A 23,868-nucleotide genomic window follows, 5' to 3' on the forward strand; every position below is an offset into this window, starting at 1 on the left:
TACCACCTATCAGAGCTCTGTAATCTGCTGGGTGAGTAAAGAGATTGCAATCTGATGAAGAGAACACAAAAGTGTTCTTTGATTCTGAGAGCTTGTCTTAAAAAAAAAAAAAGTACAGGCTGTGGAAAAAAGAAACCAGCTTTCCAATATACCAGAACTCCTTATTTCAGTATTTGTGTGGTTTAAGGCAGTGCATGAGAGTGCCAAGACATTACTGTGATTCAGTTGTGATTTACACCACAGTAAACTGATCACCAAAATTAGAGCCCCAAAGGCTGTCATTTACAGCCTGGTGAGTCCAGGCTCCTTTTAAGTGCCTTAATAGCAGCACTCCTAGGAGGTGATTGTGCTCCTAAGAGATCCCAGGGGCTGTAACAAGCTATCCTTGTTTAATCATTTTTCCCTATGGGAGCTGTTGCTATCCATGTGAAAATGTGTTTAAATTTAAAATATTTCTCCAATAGTGGGCACATAACTAATTAGTTAAAATTAGCAAACCTAGTAAAGGAATCATTCTGTGATGAACCCTACAACAATTATGAAAATACTGCTGAAAAAATGTTTGGAGCCCACCCAATTTGATCTCAGTCTCCTTTGACAGAGCATGATGATGGCTCCCCTGAATTGAATATAAGTTCATAGGAGAATTATTTAATATGGTTGGAATGTCTATAGTGAAACTTAGTGGAAATAGATAATAATAATAATTTTAATACTAATAATAAATAAAGAATAAATGAACCTGAATTTTATAGAAATAGAAAGGTTCAGCCATATCACACTACTTTTTAATCCCAGCTCCCATTTTATTAATATTCTGTTTCCTCACTTCACTTTCTCCCTATTAGTCATATCTTTTGTGTCCCATTTGGTGTTTTTCTCCCATTTTAGTATTTAGAACATGCAAAAAGCTTCTTGGTATCCCTTTCATACTGGTTCATTCATTGGGGGTTTTTTTAAAGCTACTTACTTGTTTTAAAAGAAAAAATGTTCAATTACAACTTCCTGAAACGCTGGTGTCCTCATGTATTCTGGTTTCAGTGTTCAGATTCATGCAATCAATCTTACAATGCAGGGAAATTTTATTGCATAAAGATGATTTTTTTCTGCCCTAAGGAGATGTGTGTCTGTGTCAACTTGTGGCTTTTTCTGCAGCTACAGAAATAATTTCATCAACTATCTATGGGTTCACTCAGTGGAGAATTTATTTTAATGACATGAAATCCTACAATTCCTGTTCCTCCTAGTCCTAGATCAAAAGAGGAAGGCGAGGTGGAAAGGATGAATAGCAAGAATGCTGAGTCCAATCAATTCCCAGCTGCTTTGATAACTCTCATAAGGCTATAAGTAGCTAAGGCAATTAAAACTAGAGCATCTCTGGGGCTTTTTTAAGATACTCGTTGGTACCAAAATCATGACCCCAGCACCCTGAAGACAGAGTTAGTAGCTTAAACCTAAATTACTTTTATCACCCTAAATCCTGCACTATGCATGGTATAAAAAGACTAAACCTAAGGATCTGGCCTCGTGTGTCTATATAAATAGATATCTTTTGGTTAAGTACCATGATGTAAGAGGGTGCTGGAGGGACAGCCTCATTTTACCCATTGAACTGATTTCTCATGGCACAGTTTATTTTGAATTTTAGACTTGTTAATTTAATAAGCATCCTCTTATTCTGTTTAGAAGATCAGAACTTCTGGTAGGAGTAACCTCCATCAGTGATTAGAAGCTGGATGCCTACTCTGTGATTTAATATAAATCTGCAGTTTCATGCAGGGTCGCTGACAGTTTCTTACCAGATGTGTCAGGACAATTTTGGAACACTAAAATTATTCACCATCAGGGCTGTCTATTCACAGAGCAGTAGAGATTATAGACCAAAGTTTTCCCATGAGAATGGAGGAGAGATAAACAGCTTTGAACCTGTTTGGTTGCACCTTTCCTGCTTCTGGATTGGACTAGAGGGAAAGTGACCTAAGAATAAGGAAAAAATGCTAATGGAAGAGAACTCCTAAATTTCCTAGCCATCTTCATCTCTCTTAACCCAGCTTTGTCTGTATTTTATTTTTAGATACACTGTCTTTAATGGCCAAAAGAGCTTTAAAGAATGTAAAAGGCTGGTTGATACCAGGAGGAAATTTTCTGCATAAAGCAGTCATATTCCTTTCTCACTTCCTTACAACATTCCCCAACCCCTTTCTCTGACTGGATGAAATAAACTCATGAAGTTGGAAGAAATAAAGAGGACATCCCAAAAAGGGCTCCATCCTGTTTGGCTTCTTTCTCTCAGCTTTCACATTTTATAGTGTCACTACCTGCTTGTACAAGAGGAGAGCAATACAGCTCTTTAAAAATGCACCTGGTTGTTGTGGTTTGTTTTTTGTTTGTTTTTTTTTCTTTTAAGATTACAATCGAGCAAGTCATTTGAAAGTCAGCTGCATGGGCTGCTGAGTCAGAGGAGGACTAGATACCATCTTGGCAGCAGCCTGGAAAAATGTTTCCATTGTGCTAGTGAAATGAATGCAAAATATTTATTCTTTGAGCCTGTTCACAACAGCAGCTTAGTTCTCAGCTGGAACTGAGGGTGGGGCCATGTGGAAGACATTTGTAGGAAGACAGTAATAATTTGTACAGTACCCAAGGTGCACATAATCTTATTTTATGATTAACAAAGGACAAGGCTCCAAGCATATGGGATTTATAAGCTGAAGTGTAAACCAGTGAAGTAATCAAGAGAGAATAAAAGAGAAAAAGTAATGGTGGCAGAAGGTTAGTAAAAGAAAGGTAGGGAGCAGAATTCAGGAGGTGAGGGATTACTTTAGTCTTTTTGCATATTTATGGTTACAGTAAAGTGCCAGTGCTAAGGTTAATACCTTGGACTTTTGAAATTTTGATCTATCATAATTTTTCACTTACAACTGCACAAGTCAGGGCATCTGTGGTATGTAGAAAATCTTCCTTGTACCTCTGAACAGAAAATTACTAATTGCTATTTTGTGCTATAGGAGCACATATGATTCAAGCAGAAAAATAAACATGCTTTTTGCCCTGGGGACTGTATTGTCCAAGATCCTGATCTAGCAAAACAGGCCAGGCAAATTCTAAAACCGTAAGAAAGCCTTGGCTTAAGCAGGGTTGTTCCTAAGCAGTACTTCCAGTGCATGCTTGCAGAAGAGATTTTAAATGTAGCCTTAACAGAGTTAGCAATGACAGAAAGCACTGAGGAAAGGTAATCTCAAGGTTACAGCACTGGGTTTGGTTGGGGTTGCTATGTATTTATGTTGCTGAATCTCAGGTGCTGTTTTGTTCTGGCTGATGTCAGTGTGGTGATGGCCTTGATCCAGGAAAACACTTAAATGTGTGGTTCGATTTAAGCACAGTGGTAGCTCTGTTGGAGTCAACGGTTCTGGAGCACTTAAAGGTATGTGTGTATCAAGTCACTTTGCTGGACCAGGGTCTTTGTGCAATTTTTATGGTCTATAAAAATAGTTGAAAATGACAACAGCAGGTACTGAGTATGAGAAAGGAAGCTGAAGGGCAGAGGATAAAATAAAGAGTTGAGAAAAATATTAAAGGTTAATAAAAACAAGGGAGAGGAAGAGGAAGAGGAAGAAGAAGAGGGAGAGGAAGAGGAAGAAGAAGAGGGAGAGGAGAGGAGAGGAGAGGAGAGGAGAGGAGAGGAGAGGAGAGGAGAGGAGAGGAGAGGAGAGGAGAGGAGAGGAGAGGAGAGGAGAGGAGAGGAGAGGAGAGGAGAGGAGAGGAGAGGAGAGGAGAGGAGAGGAGAGGAGAGGAGAGGAGAGGAGAGGAGAGGAGAGGAGAGGAGAGGAGAGGAGAGGAGAGGAGAGGAGAGGAGAGGAGAGGAGAGGAGAGGAGAGGAGAGGAATTCTTGGTGACAATGGAAAATTGCTGCTGGGTGAGTGGCAGGGAGGGCAGCAGCTGGAAGATTGCTATCTGCCTGCTGTTGTGTGTCTGGCATTTCTTGGGTGTCAGGATTGTATTTACTTGGAAACATTTATGGATTTAGGATTGAGCTCCTTGTGTAAATGGTAACAGCTACTGATGGAGACATGGCTTATGGGAGAAGACACCTGACCCCTTTCCCTTGAGCCTGCCAGAAACAACTGCACAAAAGTAAATCCCAACAGACATCCTGCACACAGGAACAGGACACTGCCAAAGCTGATCTCTTAGGAAGCACTGTGAGGAATACAGAATTACAGAATCATTGAGGCTGGAAAAGACTTCTAAGATCAAGTCTAACCTTTCACTGATCACAGAGTGCCACATCCAGTCATTTCTTGAATATCTCCAGGGATGGTGACTCTGCTACCTCCTTGGGTCAATTCCAATGTTTAACAACCCTTCCAGTAAAGAAATTCCTCCTGATGTCTAAACCTCATGCACCTTGAGCCTATGGCCTCTTGTCCTGTCACTGTTGCCTGGGAGCAGAGCACAACCCCCAGCTGGCTGCACCCTTCTGTAAGGGAGCTGTAGGGAGTGATAAGGTCTCCCCTGGTGCCTCCTTGTCTCCAGGCTAAACACCCCCAGCTCCCTCAGCTGCTCCTAATAGAATTCACTCTCTAGACCTTTCTCCAGCTCTGTTGCCCTTCTCTGGACACGCTCCAGCCCCTCAATGTCTTTCTTGTTGTGACGGGCTCAGAAATGGACACAGCACGTGAGGTGTGACCTCAGCTGTGCTGACTGCAGAGGGACAATAATTTCCCTGGCACTGCTGGCTACACAATTCTTGATACAAAATAGTTGCCACAGAAAGCGCACAACTTTCTTTCCTGGAGTATGCCATCAGGGCATGGCTATGGTACAATATGACCTGGTCACTAAGTAGTTTCTTCCATCATCAAAGATTTTATGGGTACAGAGGTTATGTAGATATGGATAAGATATGGATGCATTCTTCAACCTTCTTTTTCTCATGCCCTCGAGGATTTGGCTGTTGCTATTTCAGGGAAAAAAATCTTGGAATTCAATGAATGTTTCAGTTGCAGAGTCATTAAGAAAAGCAAGAGTTTGAAGAGGAGCAAAATAGTTCCAGCAGCTGATCAGAGAGACCTGACTGCAACCATCTGTCCCATCACAGATCACTCGTGCAGCCCTAAATCAGAGAATCTTGGTTTCTCAGTGCCTCAGTTTCCCATTTATTAAAAAAATGGGGCTACACTTCTCTAAGTCAGAAATGTTATAGTGAAACATATATGAAAAATTCTACAAAACTCAGATATCTTTTCAAACAGGAGCTTGCAAGTAGCTTAAGATAAGCTAACTAGAGATAGAATCTTGTGTTTAAAGTTTGTAGCAACAGGCTTTTACACTGCAGGCTGTAACTGTGGCCAGGAAGCCCTCATCTTTTCAGAGCACATCAAGATTTACACAAAAGATCACGGTGAAGTTGGCTGCACTTCTGAGCCCCAGGGAGGCATGTCAAGAAATAATTTCAGTTCTTTGCAGACATTTAACTACAGACTCAGTCTGCATCTAAGGTTACATAGTGTGAAGCCAGCATTTGCCATATCCATACTGAAAGCACCCACTGCCCATGACTGAACCTTTGTATCTGCATCTCTACCAGCTCTGCAGGAACATGAGTGTGGTGGCTGGCTTGCTGGAGGTGTATCCCTGGTCCTTAGTGTGGAACTAATTTCCATTTTTTTAAATTCTACTTCCTGGAATAAAGGGAGAAGCCTTACCACTATTGCATGTCCCTTTATGATCTTGTTTGTAGTCATGAAACATTGAGCTCATGTGCTTGATACGCTTCTTGCTCAGCACAGCCCTTGTTTCAGTCCTTCCAGAGGATGTCAAACCACAGAATCAGAACTGAGTACGACCTGGTTTCACTGGCAGTGTACCTGGAATGAGGGAAGGATGTAGTTAAGAGGCTGTGGAAAGGGAAAGCATGCAGGGCAGAAGGAAGATATCCATTGCGTGTTGCTGTCATTGCAGATTTCTTTTGTGCATAACAATAGAAAAAAGAAGCAACACACAAAAACCAGGCCTGGAGTGATCAGCAGCAGATCTGGAATGAATTCAGGAAGAGGGTTAGCTTCCTCAAGCTATGCACATTCAGTGCCATCTGAAAAACAGCTTTTAGTCAAAAATTAATTTACTTGGAGATTACAGATCAACCGTAGTCTCTGTGTTGAAGGAAGTTTATTAATATATTGGTTTGTTTGTGCATAATAGCAGCTACTGTGAGATAACAGGCCTCACAAGCCTTAGTGGGGCCCCTGATAGTACTCATGCCTCCAGTTGGTCAACAGTGGGGTGGGCTTGAAATCTAATGCAAACACACAAGCCCCAAGAGCTACAAGGAAGTCCTCCTCAGTGTTCAAAGTCCTCTTAGAACTGCACTAAAAAAATATCTTGTTATCTTTGCCTGCCTCTTTGAGAGAGCTTCCAAAAGCTCCTTCTGGAGCCCTCCTGGATCTTCAGTGTGATGAGCACTGCAGAAAGTGGGCACCTGTAGCAGCTGCTCATTTTCTCTTTAGCTGCAGTTATGGGCACCTTGTGGCACAGCAGCTCATGCCACAGAGGGGGTGACTTGTTCAGTCAAGGTCTATGCAAATTTCTTGAAGTTTTATTGAGGCTGTGAGTGACTCAGCTCTGAGCTGAAGGTTGTCTGTATTTCTCAGAAAACCACCTTTGTAACTCTGCCCTACATCTGATATCCAGGTTCGACACATCTGATTTCAGCCTTTCAGAACTGCTGATGGTCATGAAAATGCCAGGCTGGGAGATCGGGGGCTGCTCAGGATGGAGAGGAGAAAGCTGCAGGGAGACATTAGAGCACCTTTAGATGCCTTAAGGGGCTACAAGAAAACTGGAGAGAGACTCTTCACAATGTCATGTAGTGATTGGAGAGGGGGAAATGGTCTTGAGCTGAAGGAGGGAATGTTTAGAAGAGATTTTAGGAAGAAATTTTTTATTGTAAGGGTGGTGAGGCACTGGGCTTGAAACTGTGGACTTCCCATTTCTGAAAGCGTTCAAGGCCAAGTTGGATGGGACTCTGAGCCAACCTGGTCTAGTGGAAGATGTCCCTGACAAGGGCAGGGGGTTGGAACAAAATTATCTTTAAGCTCCCTTCTGACCCAAATCATTCTGTGATCCTAAAGTTACATTTTGACGATAGACTACAATTAGGTTACTAGAATTTTGTGATGTTTACTCGAGCCTCAAGTGTAGTATCAACTAATATCAGGCTTTTTTAGCAGGAACGTGTTTCATATTAAATTTAAAAAATATCACTAAAAGCTGGTGTAATAAGCGTGCAGTGAAGTCACAACTCACGACTGAGCTTTGAAATATAACACTAAGATGAAGAAATCAAAATGGTAGATAGTAACTGTGTTTATTTAAATCAGATTTGGCCCTGAGTATTTTTTTTTCATTTGTTATTCTCAGTGGCCTCGGTTCTGCAGATTGCTCATCAGTACTCTGGCCTCAATCCAGCTAAAGTACTTAAGTAAGTGCATAACTTTAACTAACATGAATAATCCTGTATTCAATGCCAGCAAATGAAGACACATATTGATGTGAGCTCACTTTCTTCTTTCCCATTCACTTTAAATTAGTGAATGTTTACCTGTGTTTTACCATTAGTAATATCTTAATCTGTTCTGTTTGCTTTTTTTTTTTAATGTACATTTTTCACAACAAAATATCTACTGTAATCATGCTCAGTACCTGATTGCTGCAGCTCTCACCAGCATTATTTCCCCCCTTGCTCTTAACTGAGCTCCTGAGTGTGATGAGAGGTTGGTCCTATTTCTAAAGAACCTAAGAAGCACTCAAACATGTGTGTAAAAACAGCTGAAGTACGTCTTTTTGATCACATACAATAACAAATATTTAAGACAAGAACACTTAAGAACTCTGGAAGAGATTAAAACTGAGTGGCATCCCTGTGTTTGCAGTCAGGTAGAACACTTGTAACATCTGTATTCATAACAAACACAGGTTAGTTCCTCACAAGTATTTAACTTCTTTGAAAGCTGTGTTCAAAAGGACAGAATTTAAATTGTTGAACTGTTGATTAATAATGTGTCACACTGATAATTTTGATTTGGACTCCACCTATACTCAACATGAGTAATCTGAGGAAGGAATGTTGGCCACAAGGGCTTGTCTAGAGAATGCCTCTGATATTCTTGACTCTAAACTCCACTTTATCTGAGTAGCAGAGTGATACAGGATCAGACATAGCTACAGATTAGAGGTTATGTAAACAAATCCTGCCTCCTTTCTACTCCTGCCTTGATTTCTCTCTAGGAGTTTAGCTTGGGATCTAGTCTATTCCTTCATATTTTACTTTCATTGAAGTTTATTTTTTCAGAAGTGCTTAACTCTTCTCTCTCTGAGACCATTTTTCTTTGCCTTAAACTGAGGTGCTGGAGGACAGTGTTTATGTGTAAAACAGGTTCTTTGTTTCTGGTGTTAGATCAAAGGAAGTTCTGTAAATCTAGTCTGTTCCACAATTAAGTCAGGAACAAAACTCACTGGGATTAAACTTCAAGTTCATTTCCATACAGAAATATTTAGGAAGGGCTCACCATTAAAAATGTGAAATCTCTCTGCATGTTTGTTTCATGTATCTCCAGGGTAAGCAAATTCCCATACTCAGTATGGTAGTGAGGATTTAGTAGAAAAGAAGATTGTCTATTTCATCATCTTTTCTAGTGCAACATGCACTCCATTTCTCCTTTTTTGGGTATATTTTTTTTTTTAAATTTTTAAATATTTACTTCGGATTTGGCTAAAATTTATTATTGTTACATTTATGTAATCCATTTGACCTACTAAAGACCCCCAACTGCTTATCACTAATAATTAACTCTGTAAAGTAATGAATATCATAGCTGTTATCTGGGAGGATACCTGTAGCAGGAGGCTGGTTACTAGTTATAAAATGTAAAAGCAATATACAGTTGTTCTGTATTTCATGCCAAAAGACTCCAGCTTAGGACCACTGCTCAAGTCATACTCTGATGACATTGGGATGAAGTAAAAAAATCCTTTAAGGGTAGAGTTCTTATCCAGTGACAAACTCTGTCTGAGGTGTTTTGAAATGAAATCATTAGAGTGTCTTTAGCCTCACTGTACATACTAGAAATACATTTAGAATAGATACTCCCTCACTTTGATACCTGCTATGGGACAGTTGTGTCCCTAATTCACTGAGGGCCTCTCAGATTAGGGACAGAACACCCAGCTGAATCCAGAAAGGATCCAGTGGGGAACATTGTTTGCTTTTTTACTCTGTTCTAAACAAATTGTAAAATCTGAGCTGCCACCACCTTCATTTACACGGTACGCACTGACGTGATTATAGCATTTGATATTTCAAAAGCTTTTTAAGACTAAAGCAATTTTTATTGCATTCCTTCTGAATATGGGAAATAAAAACTCAAATCCAATATGTTGTATGAGGTATCCCCTTCCTTACCGGTTTGTTTGGTGCTTGGAGCAGAGTTTCCTTAGAATAAATGGTAGAAATTACAGTTCCTGCTCAGCTGCTCTGATCACCCTGAGGGTTTCAAGGTGAGGACTCTGTCAGACCACAACTGTGTCCTCAAACACCCGACAGACTCAGGGGCTGCCACCCTGTCACCTTTGCAGCACACAGATAATACAAAATTCATATTCAAATATCAAATACAGAAGGGACCCAAGCTGGGATCCTGACATCAGCCTCACTGACTCAAGTGTTTTCAGCGGGCATAAGCCCACCAGTATCAGTTACTGCACTCTAGCAAAAAACAAGTAGGAGTTTAATTCACAGTTTAACCAGCAGATGAAACCTTTTTTTTTTTTTTGTCTCCTGATAACTTGTCCTTTTCCACTTCACAAACCAGGCTAAATTAAAAAAAAAAAAAAAAACAAAAAACAAACAGGAAATGTTCTAAATTAATTTTGCACAGACTGCAAGAGAATAAACATATTTATGACATACATTTGGGGAAAGTTGTAAATTGCTCTTTGACAGCTCATCAGGAGAAGAGTTGTTAACTACTATAGTTGTATAGAACTGTAATTGTAGTATGGAGCAGTAGCAAATGGTGGCAAAATTACCATTTGTAGTTTAGTTTTGCATTCAAAATGGCTTTGCCTTGATTTGCATTTAGATGGGAATTCCTCCTGTTGCTCTTCAATCCATTAGGTTTTATAAGGTAAGTAGCCTTTTTCTTTTTTCTATTTTTTTTTCTTTTTTTTTTCCTGAAGTGCCAGGAAGGGCATTCAGTTTTACTGCTGAGCTGTGCAGGTGGCATCCCAGCATATCCATGTTAAGCCAATAGGAAAGAGAAAGGCAGCCTTGAATTTACCTGGAAATGCCTATTTCTAACTAAAACACAGGTAACATTTTTGTTGCAATGCCTGAATAAGTCTACTCCACACACACTTGCGATTTGCAGCAGGATTTCTTTTTAGGTTGTTCTTTCTATTCCTATCCAGTCACCAAAGATTGATATGTAATCTTTATTAATACTCAATAATATTTCTATTTCAGAATTAAGGCTGCTTGTTTGAAGGAAGGGGTGAAAGAGAATTTACATTTGTACAGATGGTTAGTAAACTGGGTTTTGTACCTAACATACATATAAAGAGTTCTCATTGAATTACCATACTAAGACTATATATATTTTTCTAAAGATTGGACAAAAATAGAAAGTAAAAAAAAAACAAGTCTGGAAGGGACATTAAAATTCATTTTCCCCCATCAACAAAGTCAACTATATGGAAATAACAATGAATAAATGGGGGTTTTAATCTGTTGCTAAAAACCTCCTGTGTTGGGAGATTCTAGAGGTTTTTTTCAGCTAAATGTGCTTGTACTTCACTTCTGTTACACTCAGAAAGTTCTCCCAAAGTCCAGCCTAAGAATTCTTTACTAAAGACTAAGTAGATAACTTCTTATCCCATAACCAGTGGGCCCAGAAGATTTTTAGTCACTTTTCTTCTTGCAGAAACACATCATGTTTGGAGACTGTTGAGATATTTTCCTTCAGTCTTTGTTTTCTGGTGTTGTGGTTTTTTGGGGAGGTTTGTTTGTTTGGGTTTTGGGGGGTTTTTTGTTTGATTTGGTTTTTTATTTGGGGTGTTGTTTTTGTGGGGTTTTTTGTGGGGTTTACTGTTTGGGTTTTTTCCCCTTGTGGATGAAGAAACTAGGAAGTTTTCAAGTTCTTCTTTACAGGTCATGTTTTCTGAATGTGTAGATTATTGCTGTTCCTTTTTTTAAGACTCTTTTAGTTCATTCTTGAGTTTAATCCCTAAAACTGAATGCAGTATCCCAGCTGGCATCTAACCAGGGAATGTGTAGCGCAGATGCTCCATGTCTTACCTATAACACATTTGTAAATAGTGTGATTTTTTTTTTTTAATTTCCAAGAAACTGACATTGTAGTGTCACATTTAGTTTCACTCTCAGGTCTTTTCCTTGCATGACTGCTGGAAGTCAATCCTTTCCCATTTTATTTTTCCATGTGATTATTGTATAACACACTCTGCTTACCCATATCAAAGTGCATCCTGTTTTTCAAAGCACTGTAGCAATTCTCAATATTATTTTAAGTTCTAGGGCTGTCCCTAAAAGAGCAGCTTCTTTTACCATTGAGTCACTTTGAGTCATTTTAAAATGTGGTCAGGTTATTCATTTCTTCATTGAATCATCAGTGGAAACACTGAATGATGTTAGACAGAACACAGACCTCTCTTAAACCCTTCCAGTTAGGTAAAGAAATCTTAGTACCTTCCTTGAGAATATTGTCGTGACCTTTAGCAGTCATTCCACCCAGACAATCTGGTTTGCTCGTGTGCACGGCAGGCAAGAGAGTGTCAGAAGTCCAGTGAACTCACGCTGCATCTGCTGCCCACAGCACTTCCAGCCTCTCGTTAGAGGGGCTGAGAGTGCTTTGGCTTTGGTTGCACACCTTGCTGATGATCCTTCTTTCTTGAATCTGCTTAAAATGGGGGTAGTTGTTCTCTTACACATCTTGGAATCAAACTTACACCAAATAGTGTAAGGCAAGATGGCAGGAGACTATAAAGAAAATGATCTTCTGCTGATGTTAATTGTTGTTCACATCTCTTAACCATTCCTGTAACTTAAATACTTAGTATGATCATTTGAAAAGGATGGGATTCCTTCAGTACGACACAGGACTGAAAGGACTCCTAGATTATCAGAAAAAAGAAACATAGATCATCAGATAAGCTTTAATGTATTCATTATTAAGTGTATCTATAATTTACAGGACTGATTTTACTTCCACAGAGTATTAGTCACTCCTCACTCCCTTTATGCTAGGAAGCTAAAGAAAACAGCCAAAGTAAGCAGTTACCTATTAAAATTTACATTCCAGCTTTCACAGAAATACTAAAATCTCTTTTGTTTACATCTACCTTTTGTGATTTTTGCTGTTGTAACCACAAATTGTTTTACTTCATGTCTACAAAGATTGATGCCACTACTGTATTAAGGTTGTGTTGTAGCTCCATGTTTTTTTGGCATCAGTAACATTCCTGTAAAAATGTGGCAAAGAAGAAATGTATTCAGGCAGTTTGGGGTTTGCGCATATTTTTCTTCTAAACTTTTCTCTCTAGCATTTATGTTGCCTGGCAATATTTAGGATACAAGTGTGTACTGTCAGAGTGGGTGTCTCAAACATTTAAAATGGGTTACCTGACACACTCTGATAGCAAATTTTGAAGCTTAACTTGGATAAATCCCTTGGTTATCATTAAGGGAAACCTTCTGTAGCAGTAGAACAAATAGTCACAAAAAATCAGGTAGGAAATGTTACAAGATTTAATATCACCCCACTGGAAATTATAGCTCCTTTTCAAGAAATATTTTTTCTTTGTCTGTAGCCAGTAATCTTTCTGTAAAATGACACAAGGAGTTTGTAGAGAGACAGTACTGTTTAAAATGTCTTTTAATTTGTCTAATCCTGTCCATAATGATCTGGACAGTGTTTTGCCCATGATTTAGGCTGACTTAAGAGTGGGTTGTTCCCAGAAGGTGTGGTCCCACTGTCACTCCTGCCCTGAACAATAGGTGTGCCAATGCTGATACAATTAAACAGTGAGTTGGATCAGGAGCTGATCTGGATACAACCCAATCTTTTCTTTTAGTCCCTTTGGTTTTCAGCTGCATCAGTTTCCTGTTCTGACTCACTGTGTTGCTACAAGCCAAAAGGAGCCAGAATGCAAAGCGAGGAGCAAAAGGAACGCCATGATCAGCAACTTGTTCCAAAAATTGGTTTAAACAAATCGTGAGACTGCAGGCACATTGAAGGATGGAGTTTCACTTTTTGGTTCTCCATTTCCTTTTCCTTTGGGCTTCTTTTTTGAGCAGTGTGAATGGCACATGCTTCCATTACAAATCTCTGTTTTATATTAAATTACTGCCTTTTTATTATCCTGAGTTTCTCATAGTACTCTTGGTCTGGACGTAGGTTGTGCCACTGTAAAACCCTGATCTTGCAGCAAGCTCTGAGGTTCGCAGCACAGTGGTAGCAGGAAAGACTTAACTGACTTCTTATAAACATCTTGTGTTCTGTAGCAGTGAAATTCAAGACACACCTTTCAAGTCTCAGTGTCACTTCCAGCTACAAACTCGGAGCTGTATTTCCTCGTGGCTAGTGCTCACTACATAATTATGGGGAGTAAATTAAAATAAAAAGAAACAAAATCATGGCAGTTATTTCCAATCAGATATATCATCTTCTCTTCCTTTGATTAGGAAAATGTGTTAAAAACTCTTATCAGTATCAAGGTACATGATAAGGAAGATAAATAAATTAGAGCTTTTAAAGCTAGCTCCAAGAAGTAATTAAAAGCTTCCAAAGCATTTTGATTAGTAGGCTGAAGATACTATAAATGGATATGAACTGCTTTGGTATCTTGTGTGGTTGGTCAGTTATTTACTGAAATCCTAGAAGCATCTTAAAAATAAACTTATGAATGAAATATTTTAGAATTTTATTTTCAAAGGACCTTCACAGTAAAGAACTGGCTATTGTTAACTTCCTCATATATCCTTAAGTGTCCTTAGAAAGAGAGAGATCAGGAAAAGAAAAAAGCTGTCACCAGCAGTTTGTTTCCTTTCTTGAAGTTTCACTGGACTTGAGAAATTACAAGACAGCTTTCTGTTTTCCCATAAATTTTGGCTCACTCCCCCGTCATAGTTTTATTCTCATTATCTCTCATATTTCCCTACATTTTATGCACATTACTGTGCTATGCTAGGTCTAATCAACCTTCCCTCCTTGAAGGAAGAAACTGAACTTTTGAAGCCTGAGCTTCCCCCTGGGACCAGTAGATTTAAAACGTTCCTTGATGACTCCTGTGACTCCTTTGGAGCACCATCCATGTGTGTCTGCCCACAAGATCTGCTGCCATTGCCAAAGAAATAATCTGTTTATCCCCTTCCACAGCATCCGTGTCTGAACTGGTCCTGCTGAGCTTCCTAAGCAGCCAGTGGGGACCTGCTTATTTCAGTTCAGGAAGCCCAGCTAAAGCTTACCACACCTCACTGTCAAAATAAATGTAAATTACGAATCTATTTGGAATATTTCCTTTTTTCCCTCGCTTCTGCTACTGCCTGGCTTAGTGGCTCTGATGCAGATTTGGCCGCAGTAAATCCCATTCCTGGTAAACGGAATCCTCCCGTGGTGTGAAGCCCGTCCTTCAGGCGCTGCTGCCGGGGCGGCTTTGGGAGGGCAGATCCGCGCCGCTCACCCGGGAGACGCCGGCATTCGGGCTAACCTTGAATTGCAACTTCGCCTGCAATTGTTTTTAATGGAAACGAGCGCGCCCGTGCCCAGAGCGGGTACCCCGGCATAGCGGGCACGTCGGGACAGAGCGGGTACCCCGAAATAGGGACCAGCCGGGGATCGAGGGTACCCCGGAATGGCGGATACCCCCGGATAGAGGGGTTATCCCGACATAAAAAACATCCCGAGATAGAGCGGGTATCCTGACCGGGGATACCCCGGGACAGAGAGGGTATCCCGGGATAGAGGGCACCCCGGGATGGCGGTACCCAGGATAGCCGGGGATCCCGGGGTAAAGGGCACCCCAGGGCCGGGATAGCGGCTCGGCGCACTGCGGGAGCTCCCGTCACGCACAGGGGAAACCCCCTCAACACCCTTACACCCCCCGGGGGGCAGTGGAACCGTCCGCTTCCCCGCCGCTGCCTCGCAGGTGAACGCGCGGGAGCGTACCAACTCCCGCTGGTGGGGGGAGAGGAGGGTTTCCCCCGCTCCACCTTCAGTCGGACTGCTCTAGTCCAGGGCAGCCCGGAGAACATCCGCGGCTGCGGAACGGGCTGCAAGAAGCAGCTGCCCCGGCAGAGCTCTCAGGGCACTAAACCTTCCCCCCTCCTCCTCCCTTTTCCGCGCGGAAGTGGTAGCTCCCTCCCCCTCCCGCCGCTGACCAACAGGCTCGACTGCAGCAAAACGGAACGTACCAACCGCTCCGCCGGGGGGAGGGGGGAGCGGCGAGGTGTGGCGGGAAGCGCCGTCCTGCGAACGGGCGCCCGGGGAGCCGCTCCCGCCGAGCGGGGAAGAGGCGGCGCCCGCAGGAGGCACGGCCGGGGAGCCCGGGGGGAGCCCGGGGCTTCACGGGCTGAGGGAGGGCGAGCCTCGGTTCCTCCCCCCGGTTCCTCCCCCCGCGGTGTGTGCGAGCGGCAGCGTGTGCGGAGGCCGAGGGGCAGCTGCCGCCGTCCCGCCTTCCCTCCTCTCCGCCCGCTCCGCGCCGCCACTCCCCGCCCGATGCCGCCGCGGGGCCGGTGAGTCCGCGCCTGGATGCTCATCTGCTTCTCCTCTCTTCCCTCCCGCAGGCGGCGGCAGCGGCTCCGGCTCCTTTGCAGCTCCCGGCCGCCTCCGAAGGGATGCTGGAGAAACTAGAGCTCGAAGATGAAGGTAAAAATCCACGGCAGCAGCGGGGGGCCGGGGGCGGGCCGGGGACACCCACGCGGCCGGCGGGGTCCGCGCGGGGGCGGGGGAGCGGGGGATCCCCGGCGGGGAGCGGGGGATGCGCCGTGCCCGGGCCGTGTCCTTGCGGGGCGGGTCGCAGCCTCGCCGGCCGCGGGGCCAGCCCGATCCCGCTGCGGTGCTTTTGTCCCGGTGCCGTTCCCGCTGCGGCGCTTTTGTGCCGGTGCCGCCGCCGGGCCGTGCCCGACCCGCGGCTGCCGCCGGCCGCGTCCCGCTCCGGGGGAGCGCAGAATGGCACCCCCTCCTCCTGCTCCCCGTAAAACACCCGTTCTCCTCGAATACGTCTGCGATACCAAATATAGACTTTGAGAGCAGTGATGGAAAGCTCTTTCAACTAAAGCTTCCACTCCTTATGGCAGCACATACATCTGTTCAAAGCGGCAGCTGTACGCTGAATTTTCCTTATGTGGCTGCGCTCTGTGGTTGTTCTTTGCTGTGCTCTGAAGAGCTGCAGTTCTGACAGTGTGCTGTGCTTTCACAGGGCAACTCCTGGCAAGTTTTTCCCTCTTGCAGGCACTAAACCGTGTTGTGAGAAAGCATGGATGCTTTTTTCCTCTAACTTGCACCAGGCAGCCACTTCACCTCTGAAAGATCCCTGCTGAATATCTCGAGCTTTCATTTTCAGAAAGGATTAGCTTAGTGGATGCAAATGTGGACGGATGGCTTAATCTCTGTGCTCGGCATTGTGAAGTGGCTAAGACTTCATGGGATGTGTTTTCTGTAGTTGGTAACTCTTATTGTAAAATGTAGGACAAATATTTAAGGAAAACTTTGAAAATAGCAGGCTGAGTCATTCTGTGAGAAGATATATCTAAGCTGGTATGCTAATAAGGCAGCTTCTTGGTTACTAGCATTTTGCCTGCAGTTGTGGGACTGGTCTGGAAAAGTAACACCTTTTATTTTAATCTTTCTGTGTGTGAGAAAAGGAAGCTCTAAACAATTGCATTCTTTGAGCTGCCTTCTTTCTTTTTTTTTTCCTTTTTTTTTTTTTCCTTTTTTTTTTGAGTCCAGACAGAGTTTGAATTGCAATGAAATGCAATTGTGCCTTTGTGCATCTTGAACATGCTCAAGTGTATTTGGTGCAGGGGATCTGTTGCTAACTTGTAGGGTTTTGGTTTTTTTCCCACTGTTTAACTATTTTTAGTTAGGCATTCATGTTGTGCTTATGGAGAGGTAGAAAGTTACCGATTTACCTATTTATTTTTCCATAAAGCGTGCTACTGTGAGATACAAGTTCCTAAAACCTGCTGAATCATTAATAGTTAAGCCATTTTAAAATCTGTTTTAAACATCTTACAAATTTAGGTATTTGGAAAGGATCTCTAGATTAAAAAAAAAAATCTGAAAAAACAAACCTTATGTTTTCAAACACCTTTGCACTTTTAAGAGTGTAACATGGAGTTATGTGGAGACACTTGATAAGGGTGAAGATCTGTATGTCTTCTAAAACTCTGCAGTAAAAGAATCTTAATTCTTTAGAAAGTTTAGTGGTTTAATTTTTTTTCTGATTTTCAGGCTTCTGTTTTGCTTTGTCTCTCTTTTAGGTCTAAATTTCAGGCTTTGTGGATGCTCAAGCTGGGTGGGTGAGAGCAGTTCAGAGGCCTGTCAAAAGATCATGTCTAATAGCAAGCCTCTGGCCAGTTTAAAGTAGGGTGTGTGTTTTGAAAGGAGCAGTCACCTTATTAGCCTTTCAGACTAAACGAGAACCTGGCTTTAGGCCTAATTTTCAGGTCAAGTGTAAAGGTGTAGAGTGCTGTATTCAGAACCTAGGGTGTGAGTAAAAGTGAGAGTGTGAGAGTCAGACCAAAACCTGCTGCCCAGAGAAAGAATCATTGAAAATTGAGATGCAGCTGGAAATGCGGCAGCTTAGTTGCAGTACCTGCTTTATGACCTAAATTTTTGCACTGGTTGCTGTCGTTGTATTTGTGCTAATATTGGGGGTGGGAGAGTAAAAGACATTTGAGATTGTTCACTTTGTTGTTGGATAGCAAGTGGTAAGTGCTCAGAAGTTGAGAAACACCTCTGAAATCTTGATAAGCTTTCATTAAGTGTCTGTAGCCAAACTGTAACTGATGATCTTTTGTCAAACTTTAAGTTTCTCTCCTGACATTTAAAATTGTGAGTTGAATGAGAAATTTGAAACTTGTTCTGGAACTGCTTTCCTGACTGCCTCTACTTTTGAGTAGAGCTCTTGTGAGCTTTCCAGTTCTGTATCCATCAACAGTTGCTAACTATGTTGTGTATCAAATTATGGTGCAGTTCTATTGAAACAGGGAACTTAATAAAATGAGCTGAAAAATGAGGCTCAATGCGTGTGCTGAATGCCATCCAGTATGTGGATTTGTTAGTCCCTCTCCTCGAAGGTTACACAAATGAGAATGTGAAAGCACAGAAGGCATTCATTTAATTTGGATTCTAATTAAGAGAGTGAAATTGAAGAAAATGGTGCTAGGAAGATTTATGGTCTATGTAGTACTGTAATGAAGTATGCAAAGTCTGGCCTCATGGTGTGACTTCTAAATAAAAAGTGGTGTAAACTGAAGAGCAATTTTAATTTTTATTATGTAAAAGGAATGTGTTTAAGCTATTTAATACCTAATTAACATGGACAATGTTAGATAGGATGCTATTGTTGCAGAGGGAAGTGCAGGTCATGTTTTTAGCCTGAAACATCTTCATATATCTGGCTGAACTCTCTAGGAGCAGTGTAACTTCTTCCTGGTGGGTCACTAGTTCTGTCTAGGACTGGCTTCATAATGTTGCTTTGGTGATATGTAAGTCTAAATGTGAGTGAGATGATGTTAAACAGCACCAGTGCACCACGGCTCAAACAGGCTCAGTATGTGCACAGAGGAGAAGGACTGGATAGGCCAGGGATATTTTTTTTAGGTCTCCCTAAAGGACCTTTCTCCAAGCAGCAGTCAGAGAAGGAAAGGAAAAACTCCCACGTAAGAAGTCCAGAGTCTCTTTTTAACTGAAGGGTTATTCAGCTTAAAAATAAACAGAAAACTTCAAGTAAAATATTCTGACCTCATCCTTTTCAGTATTCCTTGAGTGGGAATGACCTACGTACTTTTCCTCAAAATGGGAGAGAGCTACCTGTTGATGGGTGTGGAGTTTTTCATTGTAGCCTGAAATACAGTACTGAGAGTCATCTCATGAATGTAATAAATGATCAAAAACTGGTTATCTTCATACACATGGGTTTTCTTCTTCAGCTCAAGTGTATGTGCAATAATGTTTCTGTGGTAAGAATATTTCTACTTCTGATCAGTGTCAAGAGTGGTTCTGGGTTTTCTTCTATGGGTGATTATGATGAACTTGGAACAGGACATGAAGAAATTATTCTGTAGATCTAATATGAAAAAGGACTTTAGTTAATGATTTACACTTAGAAGCTTTATTTTGTTAAGCTGGAATTCCATAAGTGGTTGTGTTCCAGCATCTACCTGTGCTCTGAGAAGAGAAACTAGGTTAAAGTAACAAATGGGTGTCTGTCAGGTGTATTGATTCAGTGGGTATAGTTTTAGCATGTTATTTTGGAAACCAGTTTTGTTGCAGTGTTGTCTCTCATCCATGTTAATCTTTTCCTTCTGCTCACCTTGAGTAATGAAATAGTAGCTGCTGAAAGCAGAATTAACTCCTTTTCTGTAGCATCTGCAAGCCCCTTTTGGAAGTGCTTTCTGCAGACTGAGTTAATTTAATTGCAGGGTTCTGATGAGTCTGTGCTCAATTCCTTGTCTGGAAAAAGGGAATTCTGCAGAGTGTGTGCAGCAGTTGTAGCATCAGCATCATGCGACCGATGTGCTCCCTCTTGAATGCTCTACTTCTCTGGATTGTTGCACAAAGATGCATTTAGACATTGGATAAACAGCTTGCATTAGAGTGGAATCTCTCCTAGTGATGCTCTGGCCTTCATCTCACTCTCCCTAAATCATGCATCTCTTCTGTTACCTGCTCCTTTCTGGCTGTCTCCTGAAATAGACTTTCACCAGTAATTGCATCTCCACTGCTGTTGTGTCTGGGGTCATTCCTTCCCTGCTCTGCAGGTTTTCTTACGGTGTCTTATTAAAAGTAGTTTATTGAGCTCTTCCTGCCTGCCAGCCTCCTGCTGGCAAGTGAATATCTGAATCAAGGTATGAAAACAGATGTCACTCTGGAGCCAAAAATAATTAAAAGAAGCTTGTAATAAAATGCATGTTAATAGGCAGGTTAGGTTTTGTTTCCTTCTTAAGACTGAAGGATCAAGTGCTTGGGTTAGAAGGTGGTAAAGTTAAGCCACTATTTTGCAACTGTAATTAATTTCTAATAAACATTCATTATGTGATTGTTAAAGCTGATGCTCTCTGGCACATAGGAATGGTATTTTGCCCACGAGATGTGTTTTGAGATACCTGGGGACATGGTGATAGTGATAAGGGGATGTTTTGTAATAAATTTTACATAGTTTAGAATCCTGAGTGAACATAGTAAGAAGTTGTTAAGCAGAGATGATAATTGTTACTGACAGATTTCATACAATCTTTCCTATGATGTACTTTCCAAAGTTGTTAAAAAACAACATATCTGGAGTATTTGGATGTCAGCTTTATTAGTTTATGCAAGAAATCATGATTGAGTGCTACACTGTCTTAGGCACCCTTGTCCTTTGCCTTCCAGTTGGCTATGTAGGAACACCATGCATGATTTTTTTTCCTCCAGGAAACTTCCATCCTCATATTTTAAAGATGAAAATTATGGATAAAGTGATACATAATTAAAAGTATAAAACTTCATTGAGCAGTGCAAGAGAAGCTGTTGGAAGTTTTGTTGTCTTGAGTGAAGGTTGTTCCTGTGATCCACACACGAGTCTTTATCTTGTGCAAGTATTGCAAGGGGTACATGTCAGCCCAGTCCTTACTGTGGCCAAACAGTCCTGTTTTCCTACTCCTACTGAAGATACAGCTGTCTTATTCTTAACATGATATTTAGCCTTACAGTGAGCAAAGCCCTACTCTGTCTTGACTAGGAAATAACCCATTTAGCAGGTAAAGTTTCCAGTCTTTCTCAGGAAGCAAAAATTTTTAAGCCTTGCCCATCTGGGAAGTGATCTTTTAGTACAGCAAAAGATACACAGGATATGCTTCAAAACTCTGCCTTGAGTCTTGAGGGATGCAAGAGCTTCTTGATGAGAAAGCTTCATAAAATTTTAATGTGATCAAAACATGTATTTTCCCTAACTTGTTTATGGAAACAAGTGTCTGAGACTTCCTAGAAAATGCTTACCATGGCAGTGATTCCATGTAATTGCTTTGGCAAAGCTGCTGGGAGCTGAGAACAGTTTTACAGGAAGTGCTGGGGCCCATTGTGTCCTGCCCAGTGTTGCACCTGTGTGATTTGCAGACATTATCTTCCAAGTGAAACCCCTGAGAAATACTGGGACAATGAGGTGGTGTCCTACATGTGAATGACATTGCTGCTTCAGGTTGTGCACATGTGTTAATGTCTGCTGGACAAGGACTGATTCACAGTCACATTTACCAGCTGCTCCTGCTGGTGCTGCCACTCCTGTGTGCACCAGATGAGGGACAGCTCAGCTCTGTGAAGAGCTTCCCTGCAGAACTTCCCTGGTCCAGAAGCTGCTTGGTTTGATAGTGGAGCTGTCACAGCTAGTGAACAACTGCTTGACAGGTCGTCGAAGACTTTGGCCAATGTCGTCTCAATTTCTTGCTTAAGAGGTATTGAGTTCACAGTGTCTTGTGCTTGAAGAAGGATAGACCTGGAAGATGCAGCAGTGTCAGTGTGGCCTTGTAGGTGACTCCAGGATGCTGTTTGTTACTTGTCTGTGCCTGCTTTGCTGAGCATCACCAGGATGGAGGAGGGTGACTACAGAGTCCTTCCTTAAAGAAACTTCCTAAGGGGGTGGTCTCCAGTGTTCTGTCCAATAGACTTCTTTAATGCCCTGCACAGACATAGACAGGACAGTACAGATGAGACAGGATAACTGTCTTGGTGGATTGATACCCTCTAAATTCGGCTGATCAAGTCAGTGCTCTTGGAAATATTACTGCCTTGGGGCATAGTTCTGTGTGGAGATGACTTGGTTCAAACTGAAATAATGCCAGTGTGACAGGAATGACAGCAGAATATTTGCATCAGTTGGCTCGATCTAACTGTTGCTAAACAATCATAAATGTTTCTGCTTATTAATCATCTGCAGCAGATGTGGGTGTTCTGTAAGATAGGACTTCTTAAAATGTGCACTGTGGTTTTGATAACTTGAGGGTGCATGATCGCAGCATTTGGAGCCTGAAGTCATGACACTGACACCAGGTCTGCTGTTGGTTAGGAGCTTGATCTTCGGGTTGCAACAATCTGTCTGCAGGTACTTTGTTGATTTGAATATTTTAGCTTCCAGCATGTACAACTTTATTAGCATTGCATGGGTTTGGGGAAGTAGTTAAGTCTGAAACATGTTAAGAAATGCAGCATTTTCAGAATAAATACAGGAGCTGGTGGTATTGTTTTTTGAAACAGTTCTTGTATCTTGAGACAAAATATTCTTCTCCATACTGGGACTGCCTTGGGTGGCTATTGTGGGTGGCTCTTCTGTGAGTAAAGAAGACTGACAAATAGAAAATCTGACAGTTCAGGGGAAAATCCTTCTGTGGAAGGGTTGCACTAATGGCTGGGATTAGCATAAATCCAAAGCAGTTTAATACAAGCCTAACTATGTTAGAGCAAAGTTGAATTTGTCTTTTGGGCATCCAGCTTGGCATCTAGATGGAACTTTGGAAAGCTTAAATAACCTGTCCTTCTAAGAGTGGACTACATCTAAAAGGTTTTTGAGTATGTTGTGGATATCTTCAAGATATACTGAATACTGTTTGAGTAAATCTAACTTGGTTTTAAGTTCTTTCCTCCTCTGCTGAATTTTTTATGGATTTTACTGTTTCATTGAACCAGTTGGGTGATTTTACCAATTTTGACTGTGGCAGAAGTTAATGGCACTTCTACATTTTGTCTAAAAGCAATTTTCCTGTGCTATAGACCACTGGTTTTACTTGTGATGGGATTTTCTTTTTGTCTTTTAAGGGTGTTTTATAAGTTGTGTTGGGGGTTTTGTTTGTTTGTTTGTTTGTGGTTTTTTTTTACAGTATTATTATATTATTTTGCTTTTCTCTTTGTATTGTGACAGAGTATTTCATTCTGACACTGGGTGTTTTAAGAAACAGAATTAAAAAGGGTTTCTTTTTCCTACCAGTCCCTTACACTGTGGCATTCTTTTCTGATGCTTGTTTTGAATTTCTACTGATGTAAATTCAGAGAGAAAAAAGATGTCTGAGCTACTGGAGAAGGGAGCAAACTGAGATGGGCATAGAAAAAGGCCATTTTTGAGGAAACCATAAGGCTTTGCTCCTTTAACTCAGTAAAAGGAAAACCAAGAAGGGATGTGATAACACACATGTATGTATGAAAACATCCTTTAAGGGGCAGGAAGGGGGTAAACACCAGGGAAGGAAATTAAATGAAGAACAACATTGGCACAAGAATAAATGGATATAAACTCTTCCTATAAGAGCTTTGAAACAGTATTCTAACTTCCAGCATAGTTACTGTAGGAGAGACTTCAATGCTTTGACTCAGTGCAGGATGGAGTGGGATTGCTCAGGGGAAGGGATTGTGTGGCTGCCTTTGACAGAAGTTTGTGAATGCCAGAATGCAGAAGGTGAATGCTCTGCTCTACATAAGAAGTTGCATAGATCTCTCCTGCCACAGTCTTGCTTGAATTTCTCCTGTATAATTTTGAGTAGGTTCCTAAAAAAAAAGTAAGGCAAAAAGAACCCCTCAAAAACTCCAGTGCTACTCTGTATAG

General features: G+C 41.7%; 1 protein-coding gene across 4 annotated transcripts in view; it reads left to right on the plus strand.

The window, feature by feature from the left end:
• PRKAG2 (protein kinase AMP-activated non-catalytic subunit gamma 2) overlaps positions 1-23,868 on the plus strand; it is a 211,601-nt gene that overhangs the window by 149,369 nt on the left and 38,364 nt on the right. For 3 of the 4 annotated variants that reach the window (XM_005527751.3, XM_088064457.1, XM_005527752.3), the window contains one exon: positions 15,860-15,941. In XM_005527751.3, coding sequence (XP_005527808.2) covers positions 15,860-15,941 — 82 coding nt within the window. Of the gene's footprint in view, positions 1-15,585; positions 15,605-15,859; positions 15,942-23,868 lie in introns of those variants that run through there. The other variant, XM_088064464.1, reaches the window with a different exon arrangement.

The sequence above is a fragment of the Pseudopodoces humilis genome, chromosome 1, assembly GCF_049639895.1.
Source record: "Pseudopodoces humilis isolate 2021_Gansu_Grassland_sample_001 chromosome 1, ASM4963989v1, whole genome shotgun sequence".
In the NCBI taxonomy this organism is placed as follows: Eukaryota; Metazoa; Chordata; class Aves; order Passeriformes; family Paridae; genus Pseudopodoces; species Pseudopodoces humilis.